The 14,308-nt window shown below is 51.4% G+C and overlaps 2 protein-coding genes across 15 annotated transcripts in view; one reads left to right on the forward strand and one right to left on the reverse strand.

Annotated features, from left to right (window-relative positions):
- Positions 1-14,308, reverse strand: part of Cfap119 (cilia and flagella associated protein 119) — a 19,768-nt gene continuing 5,460 nt past the window's right edge. Inside the window, exons 1-9 of one of the 10 annotated variants that reach the window (NM_001134694.2) lie at positions 4,517-5,168; positions 4,205-4,236; positions 3,246-3,311; positions 2,761-2,930; positions 1,974-2,044; positions 1,672-1,788; positions 1,518-1,578; positions 1,346-1,435; positions 6-235 (exon numbers count right to left, since the gene is read on the reverse strand). In NM_001134694.2, coding sequence (NP_001128166.2) covers positions 57-235; positions 1,346-1,435; positions 1,518-1,578; positions 1,672-1,788; positions 1,974-2,044; positions 2,761-2,930; positions 3,246-3,311; positions 4,205-4,236; positions 4,517-4,729 — 999 coding nt within the window. In that variant the 5' untranslated portion in view covers positions 4,730-5,168 and the 3' untranslated portion in view covers positions 6-56. Of the gene's footprint in view, positions 236-1,339; positions 1,436-1,517; positions 1,579-1,669; positions 1,789-1,936; positions 2,045-2,735; positions 2,931-3,245; positions 3,312-4,204; positions 4,237-4,516; positions 5,212-14,308 lie in introns of those variants that run through there. The other 9 variants (XM_039091721.1, XM_039091696.2, XR_005492910.2 and 6 more) reach the window with 9 other exon arrangements.
- Positions 5,327-14,308, forward strand: part of Rnf40 (ring finger protein 40) — a 16,244-nt gene continuing 7,262 nt past the window's right edge. The window contains exons 1-17 of one of the 5 annotated variants that reach the window (XM_039102438.2): positions 5,329-5,464; positions 5,578-5,781; positions 6,182-6,349; positions 6,423-6,567; positions 7,125-7,331; positions 7,818-7,954; positions 8,046-8,192; positions 8,277-8,351; positions 9,114-9,233; positions 9,318-9,497; positions 11,067-11,202; positions 12,452-12,573; positions 12,663-13,090; positions 13,174-13,291; positions 13,447-13,596; positions 13,769-13,981; positions 14,059-14,184. In XM_039102438.2, coding sequence (XP_038958366.1) covers positions 5,650-5,781; positions 6,182-6,349; positions 6,423-6,567; positions 7,125-7,331; positions 7,818-7,954; positions 8,046-8,192; positions 8,277-8,351; positions 9,114-9,233; positions 9,318-9,497; positions 11,067-11,202; positions 12,452-12,573; positions 12,663-13,090; positions 13,174-13,291; positions 13,447-13,596; positions 13,769-13,981; positions 14,059-14,184 — 2,604 coding nt within the window. In that variant the 5' untranslated portion in view covers positions 5,329-5,464; positions 5,578-5,649. 5 annotated transcript variants of the gene reach the window in all.

Consider the following 14,308-nt stretch of genomic DNA (forward strand, 5'->3'; position numbering starts at 1 on the left):
TGAAGGGGGAGATGGGACACTGTGGCCCAGGTCTTTATTGAAGAGAACGCAGGGGATCACTTGGCCTTGCTCTTGCCTTTGCTAGGAGGTGTCTGATAGGGCCGTTCCAGTGCAGCCAGTCTGTTGCTCAGCCTTTCTTCACTCTCCTTGAGCCGCTCCTCCACCAGCTGCTGGAGCTGCCTCAGCTCCTTGTTCAGCTGACACTTGATGTAGGTCTGGAGGATGCACACCTCGCCTACAGGAGAGGGGAGGGCAGCACAAGTGATGTCTGGGAGTGAGCCACACAGGGCAATGCCGCTTCAATTCAGGGACTGTCAGCCACCTCTTCAGAGGCAGACAGTTGGGCACTGCAGTCTAACATCAGGCAGATTACTTAGCACATGCATCAGCATTTTGGGGAAAACATGGATGGTAACGAAACCTTGATGGTCGGATTGAGTTAATGTGCACGTTTAACACTGGGCATCCTGGGGTCCAGGATCACCAGATCTGTGCTTGCTATTGTAAGCCACTCTCCCATCATTCTCTTTCCAGAGCCACCTTTTCTACACATAACAACACTCCATGGCTCCAACACCATGGCTCAATGGTTAAAGACACTGACTGCTCTTCCAGAGAATCTAGGTGCAATTCTTGGCACCCATATGGTGGCTCTCACATCTGTAACTCCAGTTCCAAGGGCATTCACTGCCCTCTCGTGACCTCTGTGGGCACTGACATTTGTGATGCACAGATACATATCAGATACACATGGAAGCTAAACTCCCAGATAGAGAAAATAAAAACAAAAAATAAAGCTCAAGAGACTTTAGGGGACAACGGAACTAAAACTAAGTCCTGGGCTGGGTATAGTGGATGGGCTACACAGTAAGACCTTGTTTCAAAGAAATAAAACAAGGGTGGGCAGGATGGTTCAGTGGGTAAAGGAGCTTGCTGTGTAACCTGCCAACCTGACTGCAGCTCTCAGAACCCACGCAAAGCTGAAAGGAAACAGGACTCCAGAGGTCCTCTGACCTTCATAAACAAGGGCTGGACAGATAGATGGCTTAGCATGTAAGAAGAGGCAGGAAGATCTCTAGGCGTTTGAGGCCAGCCTGGTCTACGTAGCAAGTACCAGGAAAGGCAGGACTACATAGAGAGACCCTTTCTCAAAAAAGGGGGTGGGGTGATCATGTCCAGCTGAGTGGTAAAACACTAAAGTGCATGGCTCTAATCTCGCTCCCCAGCACTACAAAGCAAAATGGCGGTGGTGGGAGGGGCAGGGGCATGAAGAGTCAAACAGGCCCAACCCTTTGATTTGACCTTGGCAGAGCCCTGGCCACCTTAACCCTTCTGATGTGCTCACTTGGCTGCTGCTCTGCCTCGGTCACGGCCTCTGGCTCCTCCTCCTGTGGAGTAGCTGCTTGCTCTACTGTTGCCTCCTCATCTTCTTTCTCTGCAGAGCAGAAGCAAAAAGAGGTCTTGGCTGGGCCCAGCCCTGGCCCAGTTCCAGCCAGGTCCACCCGTGCCCATCTTACCCTCTGGCCAGAGATGGAGTGACTGTAGCCCCATGTAACTCAAAGATAGGTCGAGACGAACCTGAGGAGGCAAGGGAAGAGAGAGGCTAAGAGGAAGCCCTTGCCATAAGAGAAGAGGGCAGACAAGTGGCCACTCGCCACCTGCACACAGTACCTGTGGGGTGAAGACGTATTTGTAGAGCTTGAAGTGGCGGAAGTAGGTGTTGACCACATAGTCTGCCAATGCCAGCAGCTGCTCCTCTTTAAAGAGGTCGATGCTGAAAGGGGGCCGCTGTGACGACAGTCACGAGTTAAGTGCCCTGACGACCTCTAGAAGCCCACTTAGCCCAAAGTACAGCTATCTAGAAGCAGGGAGAACCCCAGGTGGCCTTCAGAAGAAGATGGTGGGAAAGAGAACAGGAATTTGGGCTAGATCTTGCCTGTGGTTGGGTGAAGGCTTCATTCCAGGGTACTGACCCTGACTCCATGGCAAAAGAGAACGCTGGTAAAGTAACGGTAGCATTCCTCCACGTTGCCCAGAGGTGTAGCTGGAGGAAAGCAAGGTGAAGCCGTCAGGCCCTTCCTACTCTCCATCTGGTCGTCCCACTACCTTTAGAGCACGAGATTCAGAACTGGACAGACTTAAGAGTAAGTCCTGGCCTGGTCTGTTAATTCACTCAATAAATATCAAATTCTTACTATACACTTTTCTAGGCACTGAGAAAGACAGACAGGTCCTTCCCTCAGGAGGCTGTTTTGTTTCCGATCTGAAACTCGGTATATAACTAAAGTTGGCCTCAAACTAGTGGCATTGTTCCTGCCACAGCCTCCTGAATGAATTCGAGTGTTTCGGGCTTGAACCACCATACTCAGCATCATTGGAAGTTACTTTGTTTTTGAGACAGGGTGTCAAGTTGCCCAGGATGACTTTGAACTTCTGATTCATCTGCCTCTACTTCCTAAGTGCTAGGATTATAGTGTGAACCCAGGACTCTGTACCAGGCAAGCACTCTACTAAGTGGGCTACAACCCCAGCCTCCTATTTAAGATACTTCTCAGAACAGACCCGTAATATTGGCACCATGTGTTTCGCTTCTTAATAAGGAAGCCTCTCAAAGGTGGTAAGTGTGGCCTAGCAATGTTAACCTATGGCGGAACACAAACCCTAGACTGCAGGCTCCCTACTTTAGCTCTCACAGCCACTTGTGCCAGCCCAGCCTCCTCTCCTGGGGCTCAAACCTTTCGGTGGCTGCCTCCCTCTCACCAACACAGGCCTTGTGAAGATCTTGGAGCAAGGCACAAGCTGCTGATGTCTGCTCTAGTGAAAAGCCCTGCTGACGGCAGAAGATGAGTGCATGGGAAAAGAGGTCCAAGATAATGGCATCCCGCAGGCTCTGCTCAGGACCACCAAGCTCCAGGAGCTCAGCAAGAACCCTTGGGAGGGAGAGGGAGGCATGAGTGACAGCACAAGCTCGCCCGCCCCCACCCCCACCTTAGAACTTAGTGTTGCTACATGGGTAATTTGCCTGTGTGTGTACATGTGCACCACGTGCTTCTCTGGTAACCAGGGAGGGCCACAGACTATGTGGGTGCTGGGAACCAAACCTGGGTCCTCTGGAAGAACAGCCAGTGCTCTTAATGGCTGAGCTGCCTCTGCAGCCCTATCACCTGACACTCACTCGATGCTTTAAAGCACCCCACCCCCACCCCCACCCCCAAGAGCTCTGTCTTGCCGACTCAAACCCGTACTCTCTCATCTCTTCCACGGTGGCTGCCTTCTCCAGTCTGTGCATAGAATGGATGTCCAGGTATTTCCTGTCAGGAAAAGATGAAACAAACCACTGAGCCCGTAGACCTTCACTGGTGAGGTTGCAACTTACAGAGCATCAGAAGGGGGATCTGGAGTTAGGGCATGGCTAACCTGCTGAATAGCTTTTGGCAAGTCATTCTCATGGGCCTCCCTCTCACTGTAAATGAGGAACATCATGGTCTGGGATCTAGACTCTAGATGAACCAACCCTTAGGAGGCGTTTTAAATCCAATGATGAGAAAAGAGTTGTGCCAGGTAGTGGTGGTACACTCGTTTGAGCCCAGCACCAGGAGGCAGAGGCAGCCTTGCCTTCTCTTAAGTTTGAGCTAGCCTGGTCTACCGAGTGAGTTTCAGGACAGCCATGTCTTGAAAACCTAAACAACCTTGAGTTCTGTGTGTGACCTTGATGAAGTCCCCCTGGGCCTTGGCATCAGTCTGCACAGTGCTCCATCTAGCAGCTGTGGTGCCTGCCCTCTGTGTATTTTTTTTAATATTTTATTATATATATATATATATATATATATATATATATATATATGAGTACACTGTAGCTGTCTTCAAACACACCAGAAGAGGGCATCAGATCCCATTACAGATGTTTGTGAGCCACCATGTGGTTGCTGGGAATTGAACTCAGGACCTCTGGAAGAGCAGTCGGTGCTCTTAACCACTGAGCCATCTCTCCAGCCCCCCTCTGTGCATTCTTGTCTTTGCCTTTCTTCTCACACTGCCACTATACATCGAGGGCCTGGAACACTGGTGACTCATTACCTTGGGCATTTCTCAGTCTCATCTTTGTAAAATTGGGGTGCCCTGGCTGGACAGGACTGTTGAGGAGACCTTAAAGGAACAATACAAATGAGAAGTGTAACTTTTCCCCAGGGCTCTCCACACTCACCACATACAGATCCGGGGCTGGGGTAGCGGTGGCTGTGGAGAGAAAACAGATTATGGGAAGAATAGCTACTTCAGTATGTAGCCCCGAGTCCTTAGTTCCTCGTGAATTTCTAGCAGGTATGAAACAGAGTATGCAATAATTTTAGCTATAGCAAAGTAGGTAAGACCGGGCTTCGGTGGGCTCGAAATACTATTTAGCAGTCTATTTACAACCGAGGCAACTCCAGAAAATTCCCGAGTGTTGGTAAATGTAATGACTGGCAGCGCCTTATTGGGAAGTATTCACTAGAGGACAACTCTGTCCCGCCCTCACCGGGAACAAGTTGGCTCCAGGATCTTCAGCCACCTCCACAGGGCTACTAGTGGCCTCTGCTGGCGACTCGTTCTGCTCATCTGTTCCGATCCTTATGACTGAGCTGTCCACCAAGCTGGGACTCCTGTCCGGTTCCTCCTGCAGTTTGGGAGAATGTTCCAACTCCGTCTGCACCTTCATTTCCAGGCTCTGGCTGGATCTGGGGGTAATCATCTCTTCGTCCTTCTTAGCCTCAGACAAGGGCTCTCCAGCCTGGGCTCTGGGGCAGCCAGCTCTCCCACTGCAAAGCCCGGACCTGCCCCTTGTTGTGTTTCTTCGGAGGTGGTGAAGCGAGAGGCAGCCAATCCGCAGAGGGCGTCTTCCTAATCTTGTCTCCCCGGTGACCGTTGTTAAGGAAAGTAGAAAGTACAAGCCCACACCAATCATTGAAAAGATAGAGCGCATGCGTAACGAGTTGCACGTGCCTCTTCGAAGTTGCTTATAGGGGTGCTTTTAAAGATCTGTCTTTTAAAAGATTTAATTTAAAACAATTTGTGTGTTTTTGTGCCTGCGTGTGCGCACATGTGTAGAGGATGTTCGCTTGTGACCGTGGAGGCCAGAAGAGGGCGACAGATCCTCTGGATCTGGAGTTCCAAGGGGTCGTGAACCCGGTACCCCGAATAGCAGCAAAGGCTCCAACCATAGAGCCACCTCCCCATCTCCTAGTGCAATTGCTGTGTCAGTAACTATGGGAACAGCATACTGGCCAATCATTGAGAGAAATACAGTCGATCTCAGGGGGCGTGGGGGTGGGGGACTAAAAGACTCGAGAGGCGGAACTAAGAGCCACCAATAGAAACAGGAAATAAGTTTCGCCACATCCGGAGCCGCTCTGACGCCTGCGCTGTGCGTCTGGCGGCCGGTGACGTCGAGTGAAATCCAAGATGGTGGCGCTTGGCTGACCCTACCGTAAGTGCGGACCCTCGGCTGGCGGGGGCGGGGTCCTGCAGATGTGTCCAGGAGGACGCTCGGGACTACAGAACTCTGGACGCATTCACAGGTCTGCTCTCTGATTTCTGCAGGTGACGGAAGTGCCGCCTCCGCCCGCCTGACAGCCCCGGAGAGCTCTGAGCTGTCCCTCCGCCACCGCCGCTATGTCTGGCCTCAGCAACAAGCGCGCCGCCGGCGACGGGGGCTCAGGACCCCCAGAGAAGAAGCTGAACCGCGAGGAGAAGACTACGACCACTCTAATCGAGCCCATTCGTCTCGGGGGCATTTCTTCCACGGTTGGTGGACTTTTGCGAAAGTCCCATTTGGCCTCCGTCCAAAGCATTCAGAATCTTGTGTGTGCACGTGTGTGTGAGAGTGTGTGTATACACACACAAACGGGTGGTGAGAGTGGGTGTGCCAATGGCGTGAATGTGATCAGAGGACAACTTTATGGAGTCGATTCTTACCTTGTACTCATACACACATGTTCCCAAAGTCGTGTGGTTTGTCAGATACTGCTGAGTTAGGAAAAGATAGGGTCCAAAACAGAATGCGAAGCTCTCATGACTAACATATTTTCTTTGCAAGTGTCTGAGCCTTGCTATTCCTCTTCCATTTCAATCTAGTTTTTGTCCTGTGAGTCAGTGATGGTTCAGGGTCCTGCTTGACACTCTGCCTCCTCTTTCCTACTGGTAGGAGGAGATGGATTCCAAGGTGCTGCAGTTTAAGAATAAGAAGCTGGCGGAGCGGCTGGAGCAGCGGCAAGCCTGTGAGGACGAGCTCCGGGAGAGAATTGAGAAATTGGAGAAGAGGCAGGCCACGGACGATGCCACACTCCTCATCGTCAACCGCTACTGGGCCCAGGTGAATGCCTGAAGAGCACCCTACTGGAAAAAGCCCTGAGGCACACATAACCTCTTGTTCTTATGTCTTTCAGCTGGATGAAACTGTAGAAGCCCTTCTCCAGTGCTACGAGAACCAGAGGGAGCTGTCTTCATCAGGGACAGAGGTGCCTGGGTGCCAAGAGGGCCTAACCCGTGATGTGATCCCTCGAACAGATCCAGGGACATCAGATCTGAGGGGTAGGACCAGGGCTCTGGGGAGCTTATGTTAGAAGAAAGGTCTTTGATGTGGGTCTGTTGAAGTGTCCAGCCCAGCCCACCCACTGTTTAAAAATTGACTTCCTGCCTGGTGGTGCATGCCTTTAATTCCCAGTACTTGGGAGGCAGAGGTTGGTAGCTTCTCGTCTAGAGTTCAAGGCCGGCTATGGCTACATTGCCACGAGACTCTGAATAAAAAACAACTTTTTAAAAAATTTCTTTTTTAATGGTAAGAACAAAGTTTTGGAATAACTGGATTTTCAAAATCCCAGCCCTCTGAAAGGTAGAAGAAGCAGATGGCTTACCGTTTGTTCGTTTGTTTATCTACTTATCACTTATTTTGGTTTTTAGAGACAGGGTTTCTCTGGATAGCCCTACTCTGTAGACCAGGCTGGCCTCAAACTCAAAGAGCACTGGAATTAAAGGCATGGACCACCACCCAGCAGCCATTAAATATCAAGATGCTTATTCTGGAGCTTGATACAGGTTGATAGTTACTGCCACCTTTTATTCCTATGAGGGTTATATGTCCCTTCCAGAACCACTGCCGATGCAGTTCCGAGCCCCTCTCAGTGAGCCAGCCTTGGCTTTTGTGGTGGCACTGGGCGCCAGCAGCTGTGAGGAAGTAGAGCTGCAGCTGCAGGGTCGCATGGAATTCTCCAAGGCTGCTGTGTCTCGGGTGGTAGAGGCCTCGGACCGCCTACAGCGTCAGGTGGAAGAACTCTGTCAGCGAGTATACAGCCGGGGTTAGTTCTTTGGACCCTACCCTCGAGATGTCGTCCCCCCACCCCACCCCCCGATCTCACCAATTACTTGAGGCCAGAGTTCCCAGTGAATGTCAGCCTCGTTCTTGTTGGAACAACTTAGTTTCAGATGGGGACTTCAGCTTTAGCTCCTGAAGTGGACTCTAGGCTGGAGGAGCTGTTGGTGTTGGCAGGGTCACAGCCCTTCAGCGGGAGGGCTTTCTGGAACTTTGCACCAACCTTGGGGTTAGCCATTGTCCCACTACACTGAGAGGCAAGTCCCTAGGCTTTGTGGCAATGGGTTTTTTCTCCCGCCCTTTATTCTCCTCCTTGGTGTCCTCTTTCTTGGCTGAATGGTCCCTCTCTGAGCTAGCTTCATCTGAGTTTGTCATAAACAGTTGGTGAGACAGCAGACCCATCACACTGAGCACAGAAACTCCAGGATCAGTTAATACCTCCGTGGTTATCCAGGGTTTGGCTCTTATCCAGGCTCTGCATTCTCAGGGGACAGTGAGGCGCCCGGGGAGGTGGCACGGGCACGCACCCGGGAACTAGGCAGAGAGAACCGTAGGCTACAGGACTTGGCCACTCAGCTGCAGGAGAAGCACCACCGCATCTCGTTGGAGGTAGGAGTCGGGGGCTTTGGGTGAACTCGGGCAGGGTTTGGATTTGCCATCCAAGGATCTCAGGAAACGAGCCACTTCCCACTGCCCCCAGTACTCTGAGCTCCAAGACAAAGTGACATCGACGGAGACCAAGGTCCTAGAGATGGAGACAACAGTGGAGGACTTACAGTGGGACATCGAGAAGCTGCGCAAGCGAGAACAGAAGCTCAATAAGCACTTGGCAGAGGCCTTGGAGCAGGTACACGGGTGAATGGGGCCAAATTGAGTACTTGGGGCTCCTGGTTTCTGCCCTTCACAGCCACTGTGTCCTTCTTCTCTGCAGCTCAACTCTGGCTACTATGTGTCTGGGAGCTCCACGGGCTTTCAGGGAGGCCAGATTACACTTAGCATGCAGAAGGTAAGCAGCAGCCCTCCTCGGTCCTTCACCCCTTCAGTTCTGCCTCAGGCTTTTCCTACGGGCAAACATCTGTACCAGAGTCGGTTTCCTGGCATTGCCACACGTTTATTTCCATTCGTTTATATACTTGTTCATTAATTGCTGGGGGCTGGGCAGGTTAAAGAGGGCATATGAGAGCCAGAGTTTTAGTGCACTGTCCTGAGAAGCCCACAGCCATGCTTGTGCATGCTGTCCTGTCCTGAGCGTCTCTCAGCTTTAATGCTGTATTTCAATCTGTTTGAAAACCCTTTCTGTTTTGCTTCTTTGTATTGGAGACAAGGTCTTGTGCTGTGGTCAGGCTGGCCTCAGTCTTGTGTAGCTGAGGGTGACTGATCCTGTTAGTCTTGCCTCCCAAATGATGAAATTACAGGCTTTAGACCACCTTATCTAACTTCAAATCAAACCTTGTCTTAATAAACTTCAGCTCTTTTTCTTATGAGGGAGTAATAAAGATTCTGTGCGAGCTAGGCACCGTGTGAGGAACATACACGTAATAAACAGTACATAAATTGGTATGTAGTAGCAAAAAGAAAAAGCACAGGATAGATATTCCTGTGTAGACTGACTTCCTCCCTTTCCCAAGAGCCCTTAGGAAAAGCCTTGGTTTGGAGGTTTATATATAAATGCTCTTCATAGGGAGCTCGGGTGGGATGCATGGTGGACTACTAGGGGAAAATACTGCCCATCCTGGTCTTGCCTACCACAGCCCCTTCCACTCCCTAGTTTGAGATGTTGAATGCAGAGCTGGAAGAAAATCAGGAATTGGCCAATAGCCGAATGGCAGAGCTCGAGAAGCTACAGGCTGAGCTTCAGGGGGCTGTTCGGACCAATGAACGTCTCAAGGTAGGCTGTGGTTGAGACTGGAAGGGCTTGAACTAACCTCAGATCCTGGTGCTAACACAACCCTTCTGGGCATCTTCACCCCAGGTGGCCCTGCGAAGCCTTCCTGAGGAGGTCGTTCGTGAGACGGGGGAGTACCGCATGCTGCAGGCCCAGTTCTCACTGCTCTACAATGAGTCTTTGCAAGTGAAGACCCAGCTAGATGAGGCCCGGGGACTGCTGCTGGCCTCCAAGAACTCCCACTTGAGACACATCGAACATATGGAGGTACGGTCTTGGAACGGGGCTGGGAATGAGAACTGGACCTTCTGAGTTGAGACATTCCCGAGCTTCCAGGGGTCTTGTGTAGCTGCTGAGGGTCCTTGGGCATAGGTCGTTCCTCGCCAGAGGTGAGACTAGTGAATATGTACCTTTCTTTTTCTTCCAGTTTTAATCATTAACTCTGTCTTACGGTATATTTTAAAAGTACCTTTAACTGTCATAAGTGTTTTTATAAGACCTGGGCTAGGAGAACAATGAGTTAAGGTGGACCTTGAACCACTGCTACCAAAGAGTTCCCTATTTCTTTAAGAATCAGACGCAAGTAACACGGAGTGCAGTACAAGCCCATCAAGATGGAGCACGGACGGCTTTAACATCTATACAAAGGACGGTTTTGTCTTCTCTTCTCTGTGCGTCTGGTTCTGGTAGCAAGTAGTATGCATTAGAGCAATGTGTGCTCTGGAGAAACTGTTTTCTGCTTGCGGGTACTGGTCAGACCCCAGACCACACTCAGAGAAAGAGCTTCTTTCAAACACGTTCTGTACCTCTCGCTCTGCAGTCACGGTGCTAAGGATTCAAACCCTTTCTGTAATGGTATTTTACAGTTATCTGTCTCCAGTCAAGGTCTACATTTTCTCTTCAGAGAAGCAGTGAAAGGACACGGGAAGCCTCCAGGGTCCGGTGTCTGCTCCATCTGCTCCAGGCAGCAGAGCAGCAACTCTGCTCAGTGACGGAAATGAATTCCAGTTAATTCCTGTTAGGTCTTAATCATGGCAACATTTACCGAGATTAAGCTGCATCGCCAAATATTTTAGGGCTCGGAAAGGGTTGCATACATGTAATCAGGGTTTATCTTTAAAGAAACCATGATATATATGTGTGTGTGTGTGTGTGTGTGTGTGTGTGTGTGTGTGTGTGTGTGTGACTTCAAGCTGTTATGTGTATGGCTGTTGGCTTGCCTGTTCATCTGTGCAGCTTTATGTGCCTGGTGCCCTCTGAGGCCTGCAAACTGGGATTGCAGATGGTTCTGACCTCCCAGTGACGGCTGGAACCCAGAACACGGCCCTTTGGAAGAGCATCCAGCTATAAGCTGCTGAGCCATCCCTGTATCAGGATGGCAGTACATAGCTGTGGGTGGCCTGGGACTCACTGTACACGCCAGGCTGGCCTTGAGTGCAAGATACCCAGAAGCCATTGCTTCCTGAGTGCTGGGATTGAAGGCAGACAGCACCATGCTTAGTGTGTCTATCTGTCTTAGACTCACTTACCACAGTCCTTTTGTCCCTCCGGAGAGACAGAAGACTGAGTAACCAGTGCTGGCTTGATTTCTTTTTCTTCTTGTTTTTGAGACAGGGTTTCTCTCTGTAGCCCTGGCTGTCCTGGAACTCACTCTGTAGACCAGGCCAGCCTTGAACTCAGAGGTCTCCCTGCCTCCACCTCCCAAGTGCTGGGATCAAAGGCCTGTGCCACCCTCGCTGGCAGCTTTATTTCTTTGTAAGCAAAGATTAGGTCTTCTGATTAGCAGTGAGAAGCAGCGTGTTCACAGGGCTGTGTGTCTTTATGCCTAACCCACAGAGCGATGAGTTGGGGCTGCAGAAGAAGCTGCGCACAGAAGTTATCCAGCTGGAAGACACCCTGGCCCAGGTACGCAAGGAGTACGAGATGCTGCGCATTGAGTTTGAGCAGAACCTTGCGGCCAACGAGCAGGCTGGTACGTAGTGGGACCTGGGTGGAAGTGGGCCTTCGAAGGGCAGGGCCAGCCTGCTCATGGCTGCTCAGCCACAATGAGCTGAGCTCTTCTTTTCTCAGAGCCTCATCCCCCACAGGAGGCAGGTTCACCGCACGTCTCACAGTGAGCCTGTGGGATGAGCAGCTGAGCAGGCATCAGCTGTCTGTGAGCACTCTGGCCTCTGGCTGAGGATTTGTTTGACAGAGATTTATTGCAGACTCCTGTGAGCCACACTCAACTCTCCATTTGGGGGTTTTGCCAATAAACAGAGCAAAGGCTCTGCTATTGCAGAGTGAGTCAGGGGAGGGCAGTACACAAGACAGAAAAAGATTGAGCTGCAGAGATGGCTCAGCGGTTAAGGGCCCTGATTGCTCTGCCACAGGTCCCGAGTTCAATTCCTGTCAGCCACATGTGCTCACAACCATCTGTACTAAGGTCTGATGCCCTCTTCTGGCCTGCAGGTGTATATGCAGATAGGTACTGATATACATAAAATAAATAAATCTTTAAAAAAAAAAGGAAAAGATTTTTATAAAAATGAACCAGGAAGCACGATGGCGCACACCTTCGATCCCTGCACTTGGGAAGCAGAGGCAGAAGGATCTCTGTGAGTGTGAGGCCAGCCTTATCTACACAGTGAGTTCCAGGCTAGCAAAGGTATATGTGCAAAGCACATAAATAAAACTAAATCTTTAAAAAATAAAGTGTAGTCCCCTATCCACCTCCATTCCCACCTCCCCACCGACTAGAGAGGTGGCTCAGTGGTTAAGAACACTGACTACTTTGCTCTTCCAGAGGACCCAGATTTGATTGCCTATACCCATAATTCCCAGTGATCCAATGCCTTTTCTGGCCTTTGAGTATACTCCATTGCACACACATGGTGCACAGAAGTATGTAAGTAAAACACCATACAAATAAACTAAAAAGATGAATGTTTATGTGTGTAAGCATTTTGTTTGCATGCATGTGTGCCTGGTGCTCACAGAGGCCAGAAGTCCTGGCCACAACTCCTGGAACTGAAATTGCAGACAGTTGAAGGTGCCATCGGTGCTGGAAATTGACCAGGAGTGCTCTGCAAGAGCAGACAGTGCTCTTTCTTACCCACTGAGCCATTTCTCCAGCCTCTGTGAGGCCTGCTTCCCTGCTTCTGTATTGGCACTGGCTCAGCCTCTGGAGTTGGAGAGCCGGAAGGAGACAGCTCAACACTTCCTTCCTGACTTTTCCCCAGGGCCTATCAACCGTGAAATGCGCCACCTGATTAGCAGCCTCCAGAACCACAATCACCAGCTAAAAGGAGATGCCCAGCGATATAAGCGGAAACTTCGAGAAGTACAGGCTGAGATTGGTAAAGTGAGTAGAGGAAGTTTCCAGGGGCAAGCCCTAGCTCAACCTTAGTGAGCACTGGCTCATCTCATTCCTGCTCGCTCTGTCTTTAACAGCTCCGGGCACAGGCCAGCGGCTCTTCCCACTGCGGCCCCAACTTGAGCCACCCTGATGACTCTGGCCTCAATGCCCTTGCCCCAGGGAAAGAAGATAGTGGGCCTGGCCCTGGAGGCACCCCTGACAGCAAGAAGGAGTTGGCTTTAGTGGCGGGAGCTACGTCTGTTGCTTCTTCCGTAAAGAAAGAGGAGCTGGTCTCCTCCGAAGATGATGCCCAGGCCCTAGCCCCTGGAACCCAGGGCTTGCCCTCCCGGGGCCGAGAACCTGAGGCCAGACCCAAGCGAGAACTTCGGGAACGGGAAGGGCCTAGCCTGGGACCCCCACCTGCAGCCTCCACTCTGTCCAGGGCTGATCGAGAAAAGGCCAAGGCAGAGGAAGCCAGGAGGAAGGAATCAGAACTGCTCAAAGGTCTCCGAGCAGAGCTCAAGTGAGGCCCTGTTGCTGTCTCATAGCCCTGTCGAGTAGCTTCCTGCTCCTCCTGCTGAGACTCCGTCCTGTACCTCTCCCTAGGAAGGCCCAGGAAAGCCAGAAGGAGATGAAGCTGCTGCTGGACATGTACAAGTCCGCACCCAAGGAGCAGCGGGATAAGGTGCAACTCATGGCAGCTGAACGGAAGGCCAAGGCCGAGGTAAGGGCAGCTGGGGCGTGTAGTCCTGCCCAGGTACTTCAGAGCCTCGGGCCAGCAAGTTTGCTTCTGTTTTTATTCTCTCACTGTATGGAGCAAGCCAGTCGTGGTGTTGCTGTGTGGACCAGTGTTTGAGGGCTTCCTTCCCACGGATGCAGGTGGATGAGCTTCGGAGCCGCATCCGAGACCTGGAAGAGAGAGACCGAAGAGAAAGCAAGAAGATTGCCGATGAGGATGCCCTGCGGCGGATCCGGCAGGCAGAAGAGCAGATTGAACACTTGCAACGCAAATTGGGTGCGACCAAGCAGGTGAATGAAACGCCCTGTGGTCTCCTTGCTTCTGAATGCGGGCATTCCCTTAGCCCTGTTAAGTGCCTTCTGCGTGTGACATTTTGGTCTGGGTGTGCACTGTTCTTGGAGTTCCCAGCAGCCATCTTGTTGATCTGTCATTGTCCCCTTCTATCCTTCTTCCCACTTGCAGGAGGAAGAGGCACTGCTGTCGGAGATGGATGTGACAGGTCAAGCCTTTGAAGACATGCAGGAGCAAAACGGGCGGCTGCTCCAGCAGTTACGGGAAAAGGATGACGCCAACTTTAAGCTCATGTCAGAGAGGATCAAGGCCAACCAGATTCACAAGCTGCTCCGAGAAGAGAAGGACGAGTTGGGCGAGCAGGTTCTTGGCCTTAAGTCCCAGGTATGGCAGCTACGGTGTGATGCTTGTGGATGAGGCTGGAGAGGCTGCACCCTCGTACTGAGGCTTCCCATCCTCAGGTGGATGCCCAGCTGTTGACAGTCCAGAAGCTTGAGGAAAAGGAGCGGGCTCTGCAGGGCAGCCTTGGGGGTGTCGAGAAGGAGTTGACATTGCGCAGCCAGGCCCTGGAGCTTAATAAGAGAAAGGTAAGGCTGGGCTTTTGGACGTGGTAACTTGTGTGATTGGTCATATGTTCCCTCCTGTCACTGCTTGGCAGTGCTACCACAGACGGCCCAGAGTGAAGCTTGGCTCTTCTGGGATAGCGCATCC

This window comes from Rattus norvegicus, chromosome 1 (assembly GCF_036323735.1).
Source record: "Rattus norvegicus strain BN/NHsdMcwi chromosome 1, GRCr8, whole genome shotgun sequence".
NCBI lineage: Eukaryota > Metazoa > Chordata > Mammalia > Rodentia > Muridae > Rattus > Rattus norvegicus.